Genomic DNA, 22,635 nt, shown 5'->3' with positions numbered 1-22,635 from the left:
GAACTGTTGAAACTAAAGAGGCCATTAAAAAGAGAACTGTTGAAACCAACGAGGGCATTAAAAAGAGAACTGTTGAAACCAAAGAGGGCATTAAAAAGAGAACTGTTGAAACCAAAGAGGCCATTAAAAAGAGAACTGTTGAAAACAAAGAGGGCATTAAAAAAAAACCCTGTTGAAACCAAAGAGGGCATTAAAAAGAGAACTGTTGAAACCAAAGAGGGCATTAAAAAGAGAACTGTTGAAAACAAAGAAGGCATTAAAAAGAGAACCGTTGAAGACAAAGAGGAAACGTTTGGGGTATTTTTCGGACCCCTATCCCAACCTTAATTACTATCCTGACAAGTAATAAAATCAAAACTTACTTGGGAAGACTGAGAAGGCACATGTAGAACTTTTCTGCGTTTCCAAGCCTTTCTCGATCACCGTCAAAAGATCGGATCAGTTCAATCTGAAAACAGGGGAGGTGTTAGTGTCATAACATTAACCTACAAACATCTAAAACATTATACAAAAATACATCCTGCCCTTAGTAGTGATGGTAATCTAAGAACACGTAATGATTCAGAATATTGAACCATCTAGAATACACACCAAATTCACCAATCACATTAATGTTGATAGCGATATGGCTGTAATATCTTGTGTTGGTATTTGGCATTAGTAAATGTTCTTAAAATACCGTAAGGCGAGTTTGAATATAGCTTTTACGATGCCATAATAATATGACTGCATGGTTGGCATTATTTTTTTAACTTCAAACAATGAATATACATTTTTTTACTTTAAATTCTGTTACTGGACCAATACTAAAACAATGTCCAACCTGTCATATATCACATATAATATAAAAATTATAATGTTGTGTATCGTGTATTTCACACCCTCATTGAAAATGAATACCTCGTCCATGGTTGGCAATATCTTCTGTAAGCCTTTCATTTTCTCCGTTCCAAACTTTTGACTCGCTCCTTCTCTTAGCAGACGAACTATCTCTTCGTTTGGCATCCGGAACTGCTTCAGGAATATGTTAACGTTCAGACTCCTCTTGCCATCCAACAGGTTGACCTGAAATGATATATATAATTATATTACAGAATTGAAATAACTATAGCCAAGGCGAAACGACTCATTATTAGAAAGGAGGGAAATATTCGTATTACAATGTATATACTATATATTACAAAAAGCACCATATTATTTGTAAATATCATCCATATTTATGTAGTTATTTAGACCATTTTCAGACAGTACTAATGTTTGTGTTATTTAGTTAACATAGAACATGTGAAAAGCCATACCGGTATTTCTTTTTTAATTTAGTAAAATAGTTTACCAAAGTACTGAGAAATCGGATTAATAAAGAGTTTATTACCAGTATATAGGCGTTGAAAGATGGAAGCAAATGGGGTGGGGGTGGAGATCAGTTATATATTAATTCGTATTTCATTGTGTGTGCGTGCGTGTGTGTGTGTGTGTGGAGGGGTGGGGTAGGGGTGGTGGTGCTGTGAATTATGAGTCTGCTTTCGATGCCTGCCTTTAATCTTTAACAACAACTATTACAGGTAATATTTAACCAGAAGTACTGACTGAAATGCAAACAATATCAATAACATTTCTAAACAACAACTGTCAATTTTAGAACAGACTATTTTTATTTATAAATCGGATATTATTTCCCTCAATTTTGTGGTTAATACCGTTGAATTAAATAAAGACATCATTTCATTCATATTAGGCATGTCAAAAAACTTATCTGACTTAATTCAGTACTTTGCTGACTACTCATAAGATCATATCTCGTTACGATCGAAAAACATCGGCTTATATTTGGAACAGCATTACACAGCTCTAAATGATATAAAAGAATCACTGAAGTTAAACACCAAATGAAAATACACAGAGCCGTGATTTACTATAACACGGTGTTGTATTTCGCGATTTGAAATGTGGGCGGGGCTGAACTTTTGAACAACTGCGTACAAACAGAGACTAGCTAAGAAATGGCTGACGTCAAAGAATGGAATAAAAGACCCGGCAAGAAGTGCCTTGTCATTGTGATGTCAGAACCCTGCTAGTTGCTGATCCAATCGGCGATATCCACACCATTCTAGTATGGCGCTGTCGGTGTCCGCCTATCATAGGTTGATTCGAGACAGTTCGACCCTTGTCATATCTGACGATTTAATACATAGACCAAGACTTGAAGCTGTCTGTCGTAAACAATGCACGGTGCAGGGGATTGGAGAGGCTCTTCACGCGGTGGGGACAGGGAGGGTACCGAGGCCACGCCCCCGTCACATCCAGGTATTCATTGATATCCCAGTGTGAAACCCATGCGTGTTTCCACGGGCGAGCAGGCTTTGAAAAACGTAATTCTATCAGTTTGCTTTATTGTGTCATTGTTTCAATAAAGGCTGTTTCATAATCAGGGGCGAAACTAAACAGAATTTTGAGGGGGTAGATTCGGTTGTGGCTGCAAAAATATATGTTCTCTACCGTTCTCCTTTGTTCTCCATCATCGTTATCAGTATCTAACTGAACACTGTCTTCGACACATTTGGATGGGCGGGGGTGGGGGTGGGATGTGTGTGTGTGTGTGGGGGGGGGTTAAACCTAGGCGATGCGAAATATGGCATTAATGGCGAATTCTTGGATCTCTGAAATCTTGTGTTGAATTAATGTTCTAGGGATGTCGGTAACACAAATAATTTTATTTCCTTCCATATTTTCTGTAGTTAAGTGTACTTGTCAAGTAGATGTAATAGTCTTACTTGTGGACCCGCCCCTGACTTACGTATTGCTCTTATTACTGATCTGTCTGTAAGATACGCGTCATTTTGGCTCTGATTCATCTGATTTATATACATGCATACGCCAGCTGATCTTATCTCCGCAGAGGGTCAAGCGTATTACTCAACATAGGCAATATTTAAATATATGATGTTGTTACACCAGTCGGGGTAATGCTTATTTAAATACCGTGTTATTCAATACTAACGAATAAATATTATGTCAACGTATTGCACAGGAGAAACTGTCACGAGCGTCAGGTGACAGTATGGAAATTTCAACCCCTTATTTTGTCTCAAAGTCCTACAGAAAAAAGTAGTTTGTTTTATTGAACGACGCCACTAGAGCACATTGATTTTTTATCTTATCATCGGCTATTAGACGTCAAACATATGGTCATTCTGCCACTGTTTTTTTTTAGAGGAAACCCGATGTCGCCACATAGGCTACTCTTTTACGACAGGCAGAAAGGGATGTTTTATTTGCGCTTCCCACAGGCAGGATAGCACAAACCATGGCCTTTGTTGAACCAGTTATGGATCACTGGTCGGTGCAAGTGGTTTACACCTACCCATTGAGCCATTGAGCTCACTCAGGGTTTGGAGTCGGTATCTGGATTAAAAATCCCATGCCTCGACTGGGATCCGAACCAGTACCTACCAGCCTGTAGACCGATGGCCTAACCACGACGCCACCGAGGCCGGTCAAAGTCCTACAGAAGGAGCAGAACCTACGCCAATACTATGATTGATAAGTGGTACCTAAATGTCGAAATTAATCATAGGATTGTGAAGAAATATCAGATAATAATGTAGTTAATGCGAACGACAAAACGGTTACTATATTCAAAAATAGTATTTCTGCACAAAGTAGAGGCAAAGGGACGTTTTGACAACGTGGACGATGCGGGACTGCTACCACGAAGCACTGTCATGAGTTTCGCCTTATTCAGTTTGGCGTCACCAAATATCAATCGCACTGTCCTGGGTAAACTGTCTTAGGTGCATTGCCCTGGGAACACAGTGACACTGATATTCTCTTATATACATCGCCACAGAAGGGAAATACACATGGCATGATTTTTGAACAACCATCTAGGGAGCATTGACTGGAACCGGAAATAACCCAATAGCCCTACCGGTGATGAAATTTGTCAGACCGGCTGTCACCGAGCTACACTGCACTACACCCACCTCTGTTACCAAATCATGAATGTAAGCACATGCGGGTTATATTATATGATGCAGACAATGCATTCAGTTTTAATCTCACTAAATTGTGTCTGTTAAAATTATCAATGTCTTGTAAACATTTTAGGCCCATTCTGACAATCTACATTTCGAATTATTTTTTGTTGTACATTATATTATACACCAAATGGCCTTAATTGAAAATATTCAGAGATATCACTTTTAAAAAATATCCTTTTCTTTTCTTTACGCATGACAAAGACAAGCTACACCCATGTTTAAGTGGCGTTTTTCACATAAATTGTTTCAGCATTGCGTGTACATGTATTTTGAAACAGATGGATTTATTAACTGAAGACATTAAGAGCAAGACATATTTATTAACAGCAGATGTGTTTCCGCGTGGCTCGTACAGTGTAGCGAGCAGAATGATGAACTGGGGTGTCACTGACACCGAGGACGCTAAACCACACGGCACTGCAGGTGAATCGCCGTGAAACACACAACACCTGACATTTAGGTTCACCTCCAAAATGGCGGTAATGTAGGTCAAACTTAATACCCGGTCGTTCGAGGTACTGTCTGGGTGCAGGATTCTCGGTGGGTTTAGTTTTCAAAAACAACTTTTGTACTTTGTTATGCACATATATTCGATTATATTTACTATATGTATAGATTCGATTATACATTTTTATTTACAACTACTGATTTACTTTTGGACTTCGTTATATGCATATATTCGATTATATGTACAACTACTGATTTACTTTTGGACTTCGTTATATGCATATATTCGATTATATGTACAACTACTGATTTACTTTTGGACTTCGTTATATGCATATATTCGATTATATGTACAACTACTGATTTTCTTTTGGACTTCGTTATATGCATATATTCGATTATATGTACAACTACTGATTTACTTTTGGACTTCGTTATATGCATATATTCGATTATATGTACAACTACTGATTTACTTTTGGACTTCGTTATATGCATATATTCGATTATATGTACAACTACTGATTTACTTTTGGACTTCATTATATGCATATATTCGATTATATTTACACAGTTTACAGTTCGGTGTACAGTTTGAGTGCGAGTTTCTGAGTTGGTTTAGTTTAAAAAAATAATAATAATAATGATAAAAAAAAGTAAAACATTTGACTTTGCCACACGCTTAGCTTCCATTCTATTTACAACTGATTTTACTTTTGAACTTTCTTATACGCATGGATTCGATAATATTTACAGTGACAGGTTTATGTATTGTCTTGATGCGAGTTTCTGAGTTGGATTTCGTTTCAAAAAACAACTTTTGTACTTTGTTTTTCACATAGATTCGATTATATTTTCAATCACAGTTTTGTGTATTTACGACTAAATGTAGACTTGGTCAACTGGTAGATTATGTAAATCTTACTTAGCATGTAAGTACTGTATCCACACGTAATATACGAGTTGTTTGTGAACATTACACACGGCTGAGTATGCTAATCAAACTTCAGACTACAAGTGCATGTACGTGCACGACGCTATCATTCTGGCACTGCCTTATTACTTTGTTCTTGGTCAATAAATTTCACATAACACTGAAAGGGTCAATTGCTTTTAGTGACCTTTCCAAAGAAATGTAGTTTCGATTACTTTCACATCGTGTAATAACAACCGCACTACCATAGGTTAATAATCACTTATCACGCCAACAGATCGTAATGAATCTACAATATGACAAATGGTGATATTCCTTAAGAAGACAATTCTAATAAATTTACTATTTTAAACATTATTTGAAATTAAACCAAGAAAACTAATTAGGAATATTTCTCTCTTCTGACTGCTGTATTGAGATTATTATTATTATTATTATTTATTATTATTATTATAAATAGTATTGTTTGTCTGTTGGATATATATCCGGTAACTTTTATTTAAAATAATATAAATAACTCTCTGTTATGATTTGTTAGATATTGCTTACATTACTTGGCGCAATGACAGCCACCTGTTAAAATTATAGGTCTATAGATACTGATACCCAGCATCAATTATTTGAAATATACATAATAATTATTATAGTACTTTTGATTTGACTTAATTAAATAGTTACTCAACATTCACAACAGAACAGCATTAAATGAATTTAGTTTATAGAATAGTGTATTCATATCCACCTCTGTGCTAGACCACCTTCACACCAAGTTGTAACGAAAGTAAAGTTTGTTTTATTTAACGACGCCACTAGAGCACATTGATTTTTTTATCTTATCATCGGCTATTGGACGTCAAACATATGGTCATTCTGACACTGTTTTTTTTTAGAGGAAACCCGCTGTCGCCACATAGGCTACTCTTTTACGACAGGCAGCAAGGGATCTTTTATTTGCGCTTACCACAGGCAGGATAGCACAAACCATGGTTTAGAGTCGGTATCTGCATTAAAAATCCCATGCCTTGACGGGGATCCGAACCCAGTACCTACCAGCCTGTAGACCGATGGCCTAACCACGACACCACCGAGGCCGGTCAAGTTGTAACGAGTGGGGGAATCGAACTAACTGCGCGGTATTTGCGACATTTCTGTGAAGAAGTTAAAACAACCTTTTCAGGGCCACTACTGTCTGGGGATGACACGGTATACTCAGAGCTTCCCAAAACACACAGTACCCCCTTTGTTCACTGACACAGCTAAAATTAGCGGCGACATTGCTTACATAAATGCAGTCAAGTGCACAGCCTGCTAAACGTCCAGAAGCATAGTTTGCAATTGCAAGAGACAGACAAGATGATACATAGGTCACTTAATACTTAAATATTCCGTTTTTTAGGGCTAACAGACAAAACAAGGTTGCGGGAGACAGACCAGTCACAGTTACTTAAATATTCCAGTTTTTAGGGCTAGCATGCAAAACATCGACTGCTATGTAGCTTTCGATAAACAGGCAAGATGATGCAGAGGTCAGAGTTACTTAAATATTCCAGTTTTTACGACTAGCAGACAAAACACAGACTGATGTGTAGCTTGCAAGAGACAGACAAGTCACAATTACTTAAATATTCCAGTTTTTTTTAGAGCTAGCAGACAAAACATAGACTAGTATGTAACTGGTATGAGATCATCATCAGCGAGGTTAATGGGATCTACAGAAAGAGAATTGAAATGACCTGGGGTGTAACATGTCTCCTATAAACAAAGTAACATGTATTATTCTGGTTATGACACGTCATCGGAGCATACAGATGAAGAACCTCACAGTGATTCATCAGAGCAATCGCCACCATACCAAACATTCCTTTGACGCTCCTTAGTACAAAGATACGATTTTACTAGGGGCCAGATTCACTACATACTCGAAACTTTGCGATTTGGCAGTCCAGTGTAAAAACAGACACGCAATTGCATTATTGCATTATTAGAACATAAGACAGCTTTGTGAATTAGAAGTATTTTCTTACCTCAGAATTTTCTTTCTTTTTCTTCTCCAAAGCAGAATTGCCGTCATGACCTGAAGCTGTCTTTTGTTTCGGCTGATTCACACTGAAGAGTTCGTCCATCTTATGGTAATCTACCTTGTAGCTACCAAACAGTTTGCCAACCAAAGTCCACAGATTTGACTTGCCAGCAACCTTGTTGCTCGATATCTTTTGCCACTGAAAAGTTCTCATCTTCGACTTGGGTTTAGGCACCTTCTGTTGCGGCAAGTCTGCAGACGGCGAAGACATATTCATTCCTAGCGGCGGTGGAGGTGGTGGACCCCCAATGCCAGGGAGCGAAGGGGGTCGTGGTACCCCGCAGGGTGGTGGCGGAGGAGGTGGGGCGGGAGGCGCGGGGGCTGGCGGTGGTGCTGGAGGTGAGGAAACAGGGTCCAGGATGGAGCGATCTCCATCAGGGGTGGATGGAGCAGACGATCTCCCGCTGCGTTGTTTTGACAGAAGTCCAGTCGATCCGCCATCTTTATGGCACGAACAAGTACACCGGGCTTCGTTTTCCAGCTTGCGTGAAGACATGGCTTTCAGCTTCTGCGCCTCCATCTTGCTTTCCACCAGCGTGGCCTTGCATACCAGTTCCTCCACCGTCTGCCATATTGTTTCCCCTATTCCGTCCGTGTCGTCAATCTTCAGCATGTGTTGAAGACACGTCAGAAACCGGAGCTCTTGTGGCGTGTCAGAAACCTGCAAGACAAAAAAAAACAAGTATAAAATAATGTCCAGTGTACCAGTTAATGGTGTACAAGATAAGACAAAAGCTTTATTTCAGTTACTGAAGTCACATGGCCAAGATAACTAAAACAAATAAATAACAAAGTGCGTTATATTATATATGCATATACATGCATGTGATGTATCAAACGCCTTCAACAAATATAGACCCATGCCCGTTGTACCTGTTGTCGCTCTGAGAATACTGTTGACGTTATCTGATATTCATTAATAGCCCCGTCTTGCACAGGAAAGAAGAAGATGTTTTATTTATCGACGCACTCGACACATTTTATTTCACGGTTATATGGCGTCAGACATATGGTTAAGGACCACACAGATATTGAGAGACACTTCATGGCCTACTCTTTTCGATTAGCAGCAAGGGATCTTTTATATGCACCATCCTATAGACAGGGTAGTACATACCACGGTCTTTGATATACCAGTCGTGGTGCACTGGCTGGATCGAGAAATATCCAAATGGGCCCACCAACGGGGATCGATCCCAGACCCACCGCGCATCGAGCGGGCGCTTTACCACTGGGCTACGTCCCGTCCTTGTATTCTACAGATGCAGCATTTCGTTAAAACGCTTCGTTATTTTAATATACATATTACGTACGTAATGTACATACCGAACAGACTAGAGAGCATGGAAAATTACTATCCACAGTATTAACAAAATCGATTCATAAAATTTTAAAGAGGCAACTATAACGATATAATATGGAATTACTCAAACAGTTGTAAAGTGTATGATATAAAACCATGCATGCAACATGGCAGTAACAGATACTGTTCAAGATGATAATACTAACAAATGATCCGCGAGTGTAAAAACTATCAAGCACTAGAAAATGTAGTGCTACATATAAACATTAAGGTTACACCACCCAAATGCATTGTTTGAGTTAGGTTTTCTAGAACGCTGATATACTTAATGTAGACGGACTGATCAAATATAATATTACAGGGTTAGGAACCGAATTCTAAAAGCTAAATTTCAGGTGTCGTCCCATATTATTTATTTTTTAAAAATCAAGTCCGAACAGTTTTTATCTGGCATAAAACTGTCTTATGGCACTTTTAATTGATGTATTGTGCCTATTGGAACTAATAAATGTTTGTCGCGAGCATTGGGGTAGAAACACGAGATTATAATTATGTACACACAATCTCTTGTTTGTTGTGTCTGGGAAAGGTGGTATGCAATTTTAAAATTTAACACCTTTTGATGTCGTCGTGTATTTCGGAATGTTTGGTTTTTTATTGCGACATACATCACAAATTACCCAGCCGACTGTAAGCCATTGAGTGAATCTCCAGTCCCCATTGTGCATCGCAAACGGCGTAACACGAGGTTATGTGCGACACACCCTGGGTATTTCATTTAACCCGAGTGCTCCAACGATTTTACATGTGTTATGTCTTCGTGATGAGGAAATAAATGACACTTGTTTATTCACTTGCATAATCTCGACGACGGTGGACGGCAATACAGAGTACGGCGCACCACAATGGGGGGAATACCGAATGGGACGAACCACAATGGCGAGTCTGTGTACACGACTAGCATGATGGTGCGACCCGCTGATTAGTGATGCGACAACATGGTGAGAAGAAAGCACGTGACGCAAGCTTCCTTTGGCAAAAAAAAACAGAGAGAAAAAGTAAAGTATATATATATTTTTAAAAAATGACTCGTCCTCTTCTCTATTGAGGCGGAACAGTCAATCATTTCAACTGCCCCCCCCCCCCCCCAACCCCCAAAACTCCCAAAATCGAACAATGACCGCTGATATCTGATTATGTTTTCTACCCTGCTGTGTCATTACAAAGCGACAAAGTAATTTCTTAACAAAGTAAATGTTTTGTGCTCAGTAGGTCATGAAATAAGACGCATTTTCCAATCGTTGCACAACATAAACGGTTTGAACAATGGACAAACGGCGATTACAGTCGGAGAAATACATCACTTTTCACCGATCAGTCACACGATACATAACTGCCAGGCCGCTTTCTCTCTTTTAAAATTGCTCCGTTCGTTTTTGTGCTTAACCCGGTTCTTTCGTTATTTAGTTGTAGCACACTACAGTCGTAGTTAACCGTTTTCCTTCAGGGTAAGGAGTTAGTAAATTATGCTAATTATAACGTCGATATGCATCAACAAAGTGCACAACCCTTGTCGTCATGTAGAGGGGGAAAACGCTTTTTTCACAAGGCAGATTTTATCATATATAATATGATACAGCAGTTTTAAATGATGATTGGTAACATGTAAAATTTGAACAATAATTGATATAAAAATATTTCTCCCAACCCATACCCCTTGTACGAATACGAAACATGGGGGCGGGGGAAGGGGACAACTGACCCCAGGGCTGGATTAAATCTCTAAATTTAGGCTAAAAAAGATAGAAATATTCGGGCAAAATCAGCTTGCCCGAAACTTTTTCACTATCTACTTTAATTATTCTACCCACAATGTAAAAATGCGTAGAGATTCGTTTCCAACTCTATATATCTATATCTATATATCTATATCTATATCTATATATCTATATCTATCTATATCTATATCTATATCTATATATCTATATCTATATCTATATCTATATATATCCGTTTGTCGTTTAATTCGGAAAAAATCAGTCTGTCCCCTCCGCCATACAAAAATGGGAGCCCGTACGCCTATGATACCCATTCTCTCGCTTGCTAGAACACAGGACACAGGCATAAATCACAAACTATATACTAACAAGCCCAGAAATAATCCCCCCTGCATCATTAGTTATGATCTATACTATGAAACATAATTGACTCGTGATCCATATTAACAAGAAAACGAAATGGCCCGGTGAAAGGGCGGTGGTATCTGCGATATCAGCATTCGACCCACGCCAATTTCAAGTCTCGTTCTATAAGCAGTGCGTGACTCTCACTATTTGGCTATTGTGAAAACACAGCAAAGCATGTATGTGAGTTAGTTCTTATCTTGTTTCCACCCGTGTTTCGGCCTGTTTTTAATGAGTGTTTTCTGTTTGGAACAAAACTCTAACAACACTGAAATGAAACACTGACTTTCCCACGGCGCGATTTCTACAGGTTTCTGTACAGACCGCGCCAAATCTTATCAAGTTTGATCGCACGAGTAGTATTTTCTTGACAACTGATTTCCAACTCCGTAAGTTTGGGTATGATTCATATGACGAGGGTCCAGCACAGGTCAATATCTGAGACCGAAACCCCTACCCCCGAACCACTTACAAATAGCTTGATAGTGACTCTCTAAGATAATATACCAGAATCACCAATAGCCGATTATTAATAAATTAATGTGCTCTAACGGTGTCGTTAAACAAAACAAACTTTAACTCTTGATGATGAAACAATAATGTTGAATAATCAATCATTAACATCTTTTTATTTTTTTATTTTTTTTTCTCTTTTTTTTCAGTTTGGGTTGGGGAGGGGGGAAAGGGTCTTTGGTTATTTTTAAATATTGCTGCTGAGGGGGCGGGTCAGTTTAATAGTAATATTGACAAATACATGACATGGCTACAAAATCTCTCTATTTTTCGTTCCAGCCAGTACACCACGACTGGTATATGAAAAACTGTGGTATATGGTATCATGTCTATGGGACGGTGCATAAGAAAGACCCGTCGCTACCAATGGACAAATGTAATGAGTTTCCTATCTAAGAGTATATGTCAGACTAACCAAATATTTGACATCCAACAGCCTATGATTAATAAATTAATATGTTGTAGTGGTGTCGTTAAACAAAACACACTTTAACTTTATACTGCTGTTACTTTTACAGTATTAAATATCCATACGCTTATGGTTGAAGCATGCACTTTCTACAGACTCCCAGTGCCTTTGTCCTCATCGGAAAATGTCTCCCTCACCTTCTAGACCGAGTGACAGGAACAAATATTTCAGACACAATGTCGCCGCCAACGACTTAACAATGTGCTGGGGTGTAAACATAAATCGCACATTCCTTTCGTTTCTTGTCCCGCGAGGGAACAAATTTCGCATTCGGTGCATCAGTACTTACTGGAATCTCTCATGACTGGCTTTGTGGGTCTGTATTTAAATGCGTATCATCAAGTTTAGTCTTAAGCTTGTAAAGAATGCCACGTCGGCATCAAGCAAAGACAAGACGGCTTTATATGAGATTATGTTCTAGTTGCCAAATCCTCACCTCTTTTTTTAGTTAAAACATTTATATATGTATTTTCATTAAATAAATACTGTTTGAGACAACACGGCATTTTCTTGCATTAAATGGAATAAGCTGAAGTCCCAAAGTAATTATATTTGATGTGACAGGTAAATATTGAAAACTGTCGAGGGTTTTTTTCATAAGCAATGATCGTTGACTTCGTAAACTGATTCTGAACACAGTAGTTATGCGCCCAACCGAGTGCGTTGTTAGTTTGGTCTAAAAACCACAGTGACATAGGCTTGCTGTTCTTTATCATTTTCAGTGGATTGTCATAAATCTTGGATACTCCTGCCACCCAATTCAATTCAATGAATATCAGGGGAGTTTTCTTTTGCTTCTTTTTTTTTTTTTTTTTTTTTTTTTTTTTTTTAAGGTGATATCTGTCTACATAAACATACTCGTCTTATTCTTATCGTCTATAAACGGAACAATAAAATCATAGTGGTACCACCAGGAGCTACGTTCGAGCAACCGCTAAACACAGGGACGTATACACCAGTGTTCACTGGGATATTAGAAAATGCGACCCTGCCTGACCCCAACTCTGGCAAATTTTGAAGGTATATGAATATTTGAAGAAATGATAATAACAAAACACGACCAGAAGCGTCTTTTATATAATAACGGCTTTCAGCGTGATTTCAATGGAAGCTGTATGGAATCATCATGGTGGGACAAGTTAGCTGTTACAAGAAAGGTGGTTACTAAACAGGCGAAAACATGGCTGTTTGGATAAAGGCGTCCAAACATGAATATAAACACTTTGTAATGTTGTTTGTGAAATACAAAACAACGGTGTTTGCAGCGATATATAACACACGGTTACAACGTACCATGCGGCGAGTGCGCACGGTAATGAGGTAATTATACACAGCAGTGCACACGCACGGACGAACACACACACATGCGTATCTGCAAACATGCACGTACATACAAAACACAGACGAACACACACACACATGCGTATGTAGAAACATACACGTACACACAAAACACACAGACTCGCGTATTTCTGTAAACGGCAAATTTAACAAATCTATGACGTAATTATAGATACTTATTTGTTTGTAAACAGCATGTGACATACTGTATATATTTACCCGTTTGTAAACAGCTTCTAACAAATTGTATGTATTTATTCATCTGTCTGTAGACTGCATACGACATACTATATACACAGTTACACTATAAGATCCACTTAGAAACTATACATAATTATTTACCTGTTTGTAAACACCACAAGATATACTATATACATTTAATTATTTGCAAGCAGCATACAACTTACTATATATATTTACATGTTTATAAACATCAGGCGATTCACTATATATATTTACTTGTTTGTAAACATCAGGAGATATATATATTTACTTGTTTGTAAACATAAGGAGTTTTACTATTTTACTATATATGATTTTGCATGTTTGTAAACATCAGAAGATATACTATACATATTTACCGGTTTGTAAACATCAGAAGATATAACATACATATTTACCTGTTTGTTAACATCAGGAGATATACTCTATATATTTACCTGTTTGTAAACATCTGGAGATATACTATATGTATTTACCTGTTTGTAAACAGCATAGAACACGTCAAGTGGGCTGCTGATGTCGACACCTCTCCCGGGAAGTTGTTCCTCATCACTCGCTTTGTGTTCATCAAAGAGTTCGATCTGTAGAACCAGTCCCGGGTCGTCTTCCTTCCTGTGAACAACCACACTGCGGCGTGAACAGGGCAAAAAAACAAAGACCCCACCAACACCGGCACACAGGCGCATCAACAGTATAAGATGTCTTACAAGCCATGTTAATTTTCAACTAACGCCAATATTGTTACATTTACAAATTTGTAATGCTTAACGTGTCTTGGAGAAAGGGTCATAACTAATTGTTTTCAGATACTAGCTATAGAATTATACTATTGAAGTGACACTGGAATTCGTTTAAGAATGAAGAATAAAAATATTTTGGGCATTCAGAAACTTACCGAGTTGATATTTTTGAAAGTTATCTTAGTTGTTGAACATAATTATATGACGTAAATGCGGGTTTATGAGGGTATTCGTACTAAACAAAAGTGAATCAAGTGGATTATAGTCGTTTCAAAGCCTACTTACTTGAGTTTGTTCAGGACCTCCTGCAACTTTAGTCCTGCAATAAATAAAAGAATATAAAAATTAATGAAAACCGCATCTTTTGCGTCAATAAAGCATCTCCTGGAGCTGTCCATACCCCATATAACACTAGAAGTATATCTGAATCCACTGAACAGAGCTCTAGAGGTGGATTGGGGCAGCATAGGTTATGTTGAGGACTGTAACTAACCAGTACAGTATAAAATACGGCTATTTGGTGTCTAACATATATAGATGTATTAAAGGCGCAGACGCTACTTTTAACCCGTAAACAATGGACACCAAGTTTAGTTAATTTACAAACCTGTAACTCATTTGGATAAAGTTACAATAGAGTGAAAGAAGAGACTGTGACGTTAAAGCCAATCAGTAAACTGCTACTTCTCAGATGCACGTGCATTTTTAAAAATATGAAAAATGCATTTTGTTTTTTATTAGAAACACCAGGATGATCAGAAACACTTCGGTTCTACGGGAATGGATAATCTAAAGAATAAAATATAAGTAATGCTTGATTCAGTGATCATAAACGGCTCTAATAGCGAAAACTATGCTGTTGAGTTTAAAGACTAAGGCCTGTTCCTTTAATGTTTGGTTTTAGGGAATGTGAACTCACTACCAGCAAACGGACTACTCGCAGCGAAAAGCAACACGGGATTGCTTACATGCATTTTCACCATACACATGCTCCTTTGTGCTCTGCTAGCTCGAACGTCCTCTAACCTATCTGTTTATGTGTGAGAATAGGCCTAGAGTGTTCTTAGTGTTATAAATTGTAAATTTAGAAATTTCAGATGTCTAAATGGTCGTAGTTTCTTAAACCTGATACCACAGGCTTAGTTTTATTAGCATGGAGTACACGAGTACACATTAAACTTCCAAATTTCGGATAGGTTTGCGTTAGTTCATGTAACGTTTGTACTGGTCACTAACACTTAAGTTTATATTAGAGATTCGTGTCATACAAGACAAGACAAGAATTTATTTACACGCGGGTCGTTGCACAACGGCATGGGAGAAATATATACATATACTATTTATAACAAACGAGAGACAACCGTATTGTGAGAACCGCTAAATCGTAACGAATTTAGACGCACTCAACAACGACAAATGAGCAAAAAACTGAGTGCAACAAATAATATGTTACAAATCGTTACTGCAAGTCGCATTGCGATAACGCACATTACCAAGAGCCTACATGAATAAGCATACTCATTGAAATTTTCTATTTCGTCATTCGAACGTAGCGCCCGTGTGCCTGATATAGCTGGTGAATCGCGTATGAATCATACACCATTGTACTCAATATTTAATGTCCTCCCGCCTGGCTAACACTAGTGGGATCCTTTCTCGTCTGCTCTTCCAATACATCTTAGACAAACACACGTACCTGCTTTCCCTATGCTCAGCAATGCGAAACCTGCTTATATTTATTCAAGATTATTAAATTATAAGTGAAAAGTTTCGTTTCTGAGAGAGCTCCAGCGTTTCAATTATTGTCAAAGAAATCTGCATTATCAAGAACTTGCCGGCTGGCTGGCCGTCAAAACGCGCATGAAACAAGAATCTTTATAAATACGGCCAAACAGAAAACAGACACACAGCACACAAGACACCCACACAATGGCGGGATGAATAGAGCTGTATTCGTCACGAACATCCCTCAACCAGTCGACTAAATTGCATTTTTAATCTGTATCTATTCCCTGCAACTTACGACCTAAAATACGCAAACAGCTCACGTCTATAACTATTTGTTGTATGGGCACTGACATTGCATTTTTAATCTGTATCTATTCCCTGCAACTTACGACCTAAAATACGCAAACAGCTCACGTCTATAACTATTTGTTGTATGGGCACTGACATTGCATTTTTAATATGTATCTATTCCCTGCAACTTACGACCTAAAATACGCAAACAGCTCACGTCTATAACTATTTGTTGTATGGGCACTGACATTGCATTTTCTCAAGGCAACCCTTTTATTCAAAGTGTTAGCATGGTTTCAGATATATGCACGAACAGACTGCATATATACTGATGACACCCGTGTATTCGTTAAATAATCCTTGAACAGTTGCTGGTTTTAAACAAATGTTTTTTACATTTGTCCTACAGTTTAATCTACTAGACTCTTTTGTGTATAATCGTAGGCTTACTTTAATTGATTGATTTATTGATTGAAAGTTGCAGTCGCCATTATTGTACAATTTAATTTTTGTAATTAGGAAAAATAAAATATGTTTTCAATCAATATTATTTGCAATAAAATATGTTTTCACTCAATCGTAGGCCAAGAAATTCAATAACTGCTCATTCGTATGTTTTCTTAATAAATTCATAATATATCACTTTTCTTGTTAAAGGAGAAAGTAACAAATACTCTTACACCATAATAAACTAAATTTAAAAAAATAGTAAGGTTATGCTTTATGTGCCATAGCATTGGTTATGTTTGTTTAATTGTATATTCAAAAGAATCTTCCATCTTGTAAAGGAAACTAAGGTGTCTTTGATAAATGGATAAACAAAAAAGTTCCATTATTCTCTACATACCATAGCATAGATTTTATGTTCGTTTATATGCATATCAAAAGTATCTTCCATCTTGTAAAAGAAACTAAGTTTGTCTTTGACAACTCGTTAAACGAATATCTTATATTTACAATCATGATATGTAATATTTACACGGATTAGAATAAGAAAACACATTATGCGTAAACCAACGGTGTTTTGAAACAGTATACGTGGGACAAATGCAAAGTAGAGGCAAAGTTCATCTCAATAGTTTTCACTGTCACAGAAATAATATTATACTTCTATTAGAGTGAACGTGGCGGAGGATACATTGACATCCAGCGAACAACTGACGGGGAAAGACGTGTTTGCAGAACACCAGTCTAATGTTACGCCCAAGAGTAAGGTCAGGACGTGAAAACCGTGTAATTAGCGCTGTTATTTGCACTGTTAAAACAACCTGCTGCCTGGAATAAACTGACTTTATTCTAAACGCGTCCACTCGCCTCGTGGGTCGCACTTTGCAGACTTCATCAAATTAATGTCAAGTGCTGGCGATGAACGCTTACGTTAAGTAACAATTCTGTTTTTTAAATTTGCGTATTGTCCATTCCAGTTTAACCTTTAATCTTGTAGTGTAATACGTATATCGACACGCGTGCCTTGAAAGGTCGCTTAAGGAATACAAACACTTTCATTCATTTTGATATATTTTCTCTTTTAGCAAACCCATTGGGCTATTTCTCGTTCCAGCAAGTGCTCCACAACCGGTGTAACAAAGGCCGTAGTATGTACTATCCTGTCTCTGGAATGGTGCATACAAAAGATCTCTTGTTGTGTGGTCCTTAACCATATGTCCGACGCCATATAACCGTAAATAAAATGTGTTGAGTGCGTCGTTAAATAAAACATTTCCTTCCTTCCTTCCTCTTTTGACAGATTTATAGATTTTTCAAAAATATTTATTTCTCTTTTGTGTGTATTTATGGAACTTAGAACAGGGAACCTGATGATCGCAGGTAAACCAAACGATAATAAAAAATAAAAATAAAAACATTGGCCAACAAAACAGGGTTCTGCCACTTTTTGACACAGACGTCACAAGCCGTGTAAAACGTCGACGCCTTGTACTTTTACGATGTCCGCTTTGTGAAACAAACCACAGACAAGGCCGATAGCCGTGCACGTCACACTAAATGGACATACGTGGGTTTCCAATGTCAACAGGGCGCCCGTAACACTTCTCTGTGGCCAAATAAACATGGGCAAAATTACCAGAACGGACTTCATTGTTAAAACCTACAATTTAGAAGAAAGACTCGGATTTGTGTGTTTATTTGTCACATTCTGGTGTTGATGCCGCGAGAACACACACACACAGCAGGAGAACTCTTCATTTACTTTGGTCAACATTTCAAATTTAAGTTGGCAAAGCAACGACGTTGCCATGCATTCTTTACTACGACCACCTACACTAAACCTTTTTCTTTTTGTGCGAAGTGTTTGCATAAATTAAGTGGTTGCCGCATTTCTCTGTATGATAATCGTTATGCATCTGTCGTAGTGACCGCTAAGCAAGGTGGACGTTGCGCACCATCTTTAAATACAATAAACACGACGACACATCGAGTACTAGAATATGGACTGATCAATCCCAGCTAAATTAGTGTCTGAACTTCTTTTTTCGAACCCAATTTTATTCGTGCTAATATACAGAAACACTGAATATAATATGTTACAAAAGAATAATCGAAGTAACGATTAGCTTGTACGGACAACATATAAATGTATATCATCCAAACAACAAATTGTATCACATGTACGTTCAAAATTGTGTCTTTTTACGAAAAAAGGGCATCAAATTAACGCATATATATATAATGGCATATAAAATTCGGTGCCATTGGGTGTTTGTTCACATATTGCTGCAAAATTATATTGTTTATAAATTGCTTTATCATTAAAGTCGCTGACTTTAATTTTTGTTATGCGTAGATTTTCAGTTTTACATAAAATCCCTCTGGAGTCACCACAAACACCAAAACGTCGAAAAAACCCCACTAAATTTGCCAACATTGGTAATTTAAGCAATTAGTTGTCCTCTGAACAAAACACATGACTGATTCACAGGAGAAATCATGAATTTGTCTCAACATCCACTGGACTCTGTATTTTACAAAGATAACATATTGACTGTAATAACTCTTTTATGTTTCAGATTGTAAATAATGAGTGATTAAACGTCTTAGTTAAACTATCTATAACAGCTGAAAATATTTAACTGCCTAATAACTAGGAAAATGATCTTAAAGAAGACAAACAAAGAATAAAATGTCCCACAATGCCTTACCGTAAAACTCGTTTCTGATACGGATGCGGTCCTCGGTCTTCTTGGTGTAGATGATGAGGCAGTTGATGAACTCGAGGAGGATGGTCTTGAAGGCCACGTTGTCGGTGTGGCTGAGGTCGTCCAGCAGCAGCGAGAACCGGTATCGCTTCTTCTTTGTCGTCTGCAAAATCAATGTAACAGTACTTTCTTAGTTAAATAAGAACAACAACAACAACAACAATGAAATCATCGTAACAGTACTTTCTTAGTTAAACAACAACAACAATGAAATCATGGTAACAGAACTTTCTTAGTTAAACAACAATGAAATCATGGTAACAGTACTTTCTTAGTTAAACAACAACGACAACAACAAGCTTATGTGTGTATGCGATTATGTATTGTGTAGCCATAAGTGTATGTATGTATGTGTGCGTGTGTGTGTGTGTGCGTATGTATGTGTGTATATTTGTATGTTTGGCTGTGTGTGTATGTGTATGTGTGCATATGTGTGTATGTCAGAGTATATGCGTATGCATGTGTTTGTGTGTTATGTGTCTCTATGGGCGTATAAGTATGTTCATGCGTGTCTGTGCGTACGTAAACGTGTTTTGTGATAATGTTGCCAGGTGGGTTTTTTTTTATCAAGATAATAACAATGTAAACAAACACTGGCTTAACACCAAAATGCAAAGAACATTTAAGTTATCTTTTTTCTCACCTTAAAAAAAACCCCCCAACTTCTCTCCCTTTTTTAACACACTGTATTTATGGCATTTACAAATCTTTCTATTAATAAAATAATAATAATAATAATATGACACCTAATGTGTATTTTTGAACTGTCCAGAAATATCTTCAACTCCTACTTGAAGGACGCTATTCGTGTGGGTGTGGACATTAGGCAGTCGATAAGAACTATTAAAAGAGTTATTAAACAACAAATAGGGAATGCGACGATTAACTCGGACAAACGAGCAAACAGCTCAATAATCCTAATGTGTGCGGTGATGGGGGCTCGGTCTTGTCTAACTGTTGTCACATTTGCACATGTTGTCTATGACGTCATTCTGAAGGATCTCCTAAAAATGACTTCTTAACAAACATGTTACATGGAAGGCAAGCTCCAAATGGATTTAGCTCAGTCGGCCGAGTGCTCGCTTGTATATATTTTAAAAGACAAAAAATATTTTCGTCTTGATATATTCTAAAGTTTCATTTTGCAATTCTACGTAAACGATTACAAATTATTGTAGCATATATCGTAAAAAAAAACCTTATACTGGTAGGTATAGTACAATTCTAATAAAAAATCTAACTTAAATTTGGTTTTCTCTCTGCCAATGTTGTCTGTTGATATCAGAATGTCACCATATAACATTGGTATTACAAATAAATAACAATTCCAACTGGATAGTTATTTGACTTATTATAAACCCAGCTAACATTTTAGTTTCGTATCATAACATGTTGAGCATGCGCCATTGTTTGGATGAGTTTGATGACATCAGAATATCACCACAGTGATATATACTACAGATAAAAAAAAAACTGTGTGTGTGTGTGTGTGTGTGTGTGTGTGTGTGTATATATATATATATATATATATATATATATATATATATATATATCTGACTGGTCATTCTTTGCCTTAATATAAACCCAACTAACATTTTAGTTTCGTATCATAACATGTTAAGCATGCGCCATTGTGTGGATGAGTTTGATGACATCAGAATATCACCACAGTGATATATACTACAGATAAAAAAACACCTCTCTGTGTGTGTGTGTGTGTGTGTGTGTGTGTGTGTATATCTGACTGGTCATTCTTTGCCTTAATATAAACCCAGCTAACATTTTAGTTTCGTATTATAACACAGTGAGCTGGCGCCATTGTCCGGATGGGTTTGTTTGTGTCAAAAATGTCATCACGGTGCTTAAGATACATGATTTAAGACTCAAGAGGTGGTAAGAGTGGACAAATCGGCCTTTGGAGGCAACTTAAGCGGAAAGAATACCCCTTGGACACTCGATGAGCGCATTGTCCGCCCGTCCATGTTTATGAGTATGCATATCAAACATTCATTGACCCTCTTCGAGCGACCAACTGGACGGATTTGTCCGTTTGATCGATCCAATAAAAAAAAAGGTGTTACAGTATGCCGGACACCTGTGGCTGCGTTCAACCAGACCGAGCAAAACAAAACAAAAACACGTCCGCTAGACTGGTTTATGCGCTTCACGGTAAACCAATATGACCACGTCAGGAACCAATCAAGTAGTTTTCGCGAACGTTAGCGAAACGTTCGCTGGCTGAACGTGGTGGTTGGTTCGTAGACAAAACATCCAACTCAATAACTCGCGTTGCCGTCGCCGGCTCACACAGGTTTCATGCATAGTGAGTGGTCTCTCACTACAGTTAGCTGTATTTTACATTTCGCTTTAATGACACCTGGTGTATTGACTTACCTGTTGACAAACAGTTCGTGGGAACTCGCTGGCGATTGTCTAAACAGAGTCATGTCAACAGGGAAACAACGTCCAAAACACAAAGGGTAAAAACTTAAAAACAGTGGGGGTATTTTTAACGTAATGGTGCATGGAAATTAATGTTAATAAAATAGTGTATATGTAGTTTTGTTTAAATAGATTTTTATTTTTCATTTCATATATTGCCACAGCTTCAAATTAATATTTTGGAAACGTGTCGTGTCAACAGAGAAACACCTTTTCAACATTCAGCAAGTAATAGATAGTGGAGGGGAGGGGGGGGGGGGCATTTTAACCTAATGATGCATGATAATTAATTTGGAAGAGCGTATGTAGTTACGTGTAAGTGTTTTTCGAGGCCGTACCCTGATCAAAATCCAAGGGTGCAGGGCACTACTTTTTATAAACAAATGAAACACTATACAAATTAAATCCTGAGATGTGTATGCTATTTTCTGGAGTAAAAAAAAAGAAGAAGAAAAAGTGAGATTATCAGGAACACTGGAGGGTACGACCCTATTTTTCTTATATCTTTTACCACTGCTTCAATTTAATATTTGGGAACATCTATGTATTTTAGCCATATAGGCCACCTTGTTAAATGTTAATGACTTGTGAATCACAGTATGTTTTATTCGCTTTTATACATATCCATTTGTTTACACCATTAAATTATATGTATACATTTTACTTCATAGTTAACATATTTTTTTA

The 22,635-nt window shown here is 37.5% G+C and overlaps 1 protein-coding gene across 1 annotated transcript in view; it reads right to left on the bottom strand.

Moving 5' to 3' along the window:
- Positions 1-22,635, bottom strand: part of LOC121374102 — a 77,424-nt gene that overhangs the window by 16,026 nt on the left and 38,763 nt on the right. Inside the window, exons 3-8 of the mRNA XM_041501031.1 lie at positions 19,450-19,609; positions 14,558-14,591; positions 14,009-14,144; positions 7,446-8,162; positions 901-1,065; positions 363-448 (exon numbers count right to left, since the gene is read on the bottom strand). Of these exons, the coding sequence (XP_041356965.1) occupies positions 363-448; positions 901-1,065; positions 7,446-8,162; positions 14,009-14,144; positions 14,558-14,591; positions 19,450-19,609 (1,298 nt within the window). The remainder of the gene's footprint in view (positions 1-362; positions 449-900; positions 1,066-7,445; positions 8,163-14,008; positions 14,145-14,557; positions 14,592-19,449; positions 19,610-22,635) is intronic.

The sequence above is a fragment of the Gigantopelta aegis genome, chromosome 6 (genome assembly GCF_016097555.1).
Source record: "Gigantopelta aegis isolate Gae_Host chromosome 6, Gae_host_genome, whole genome shotgun sequence".
NCBI classification, from domain to species: domain Eukaryota; kingdom Metazoa; phylum Mollusca; class Gastropoda; order Neomphalida; family Peltospiridae; genus Gigantopelta; species Gigantopelta aegis.
Note: the sequence above shows the minus strand (reverse complement) of the source record. Positions and strands in the feature narration are given on the sequence as shown.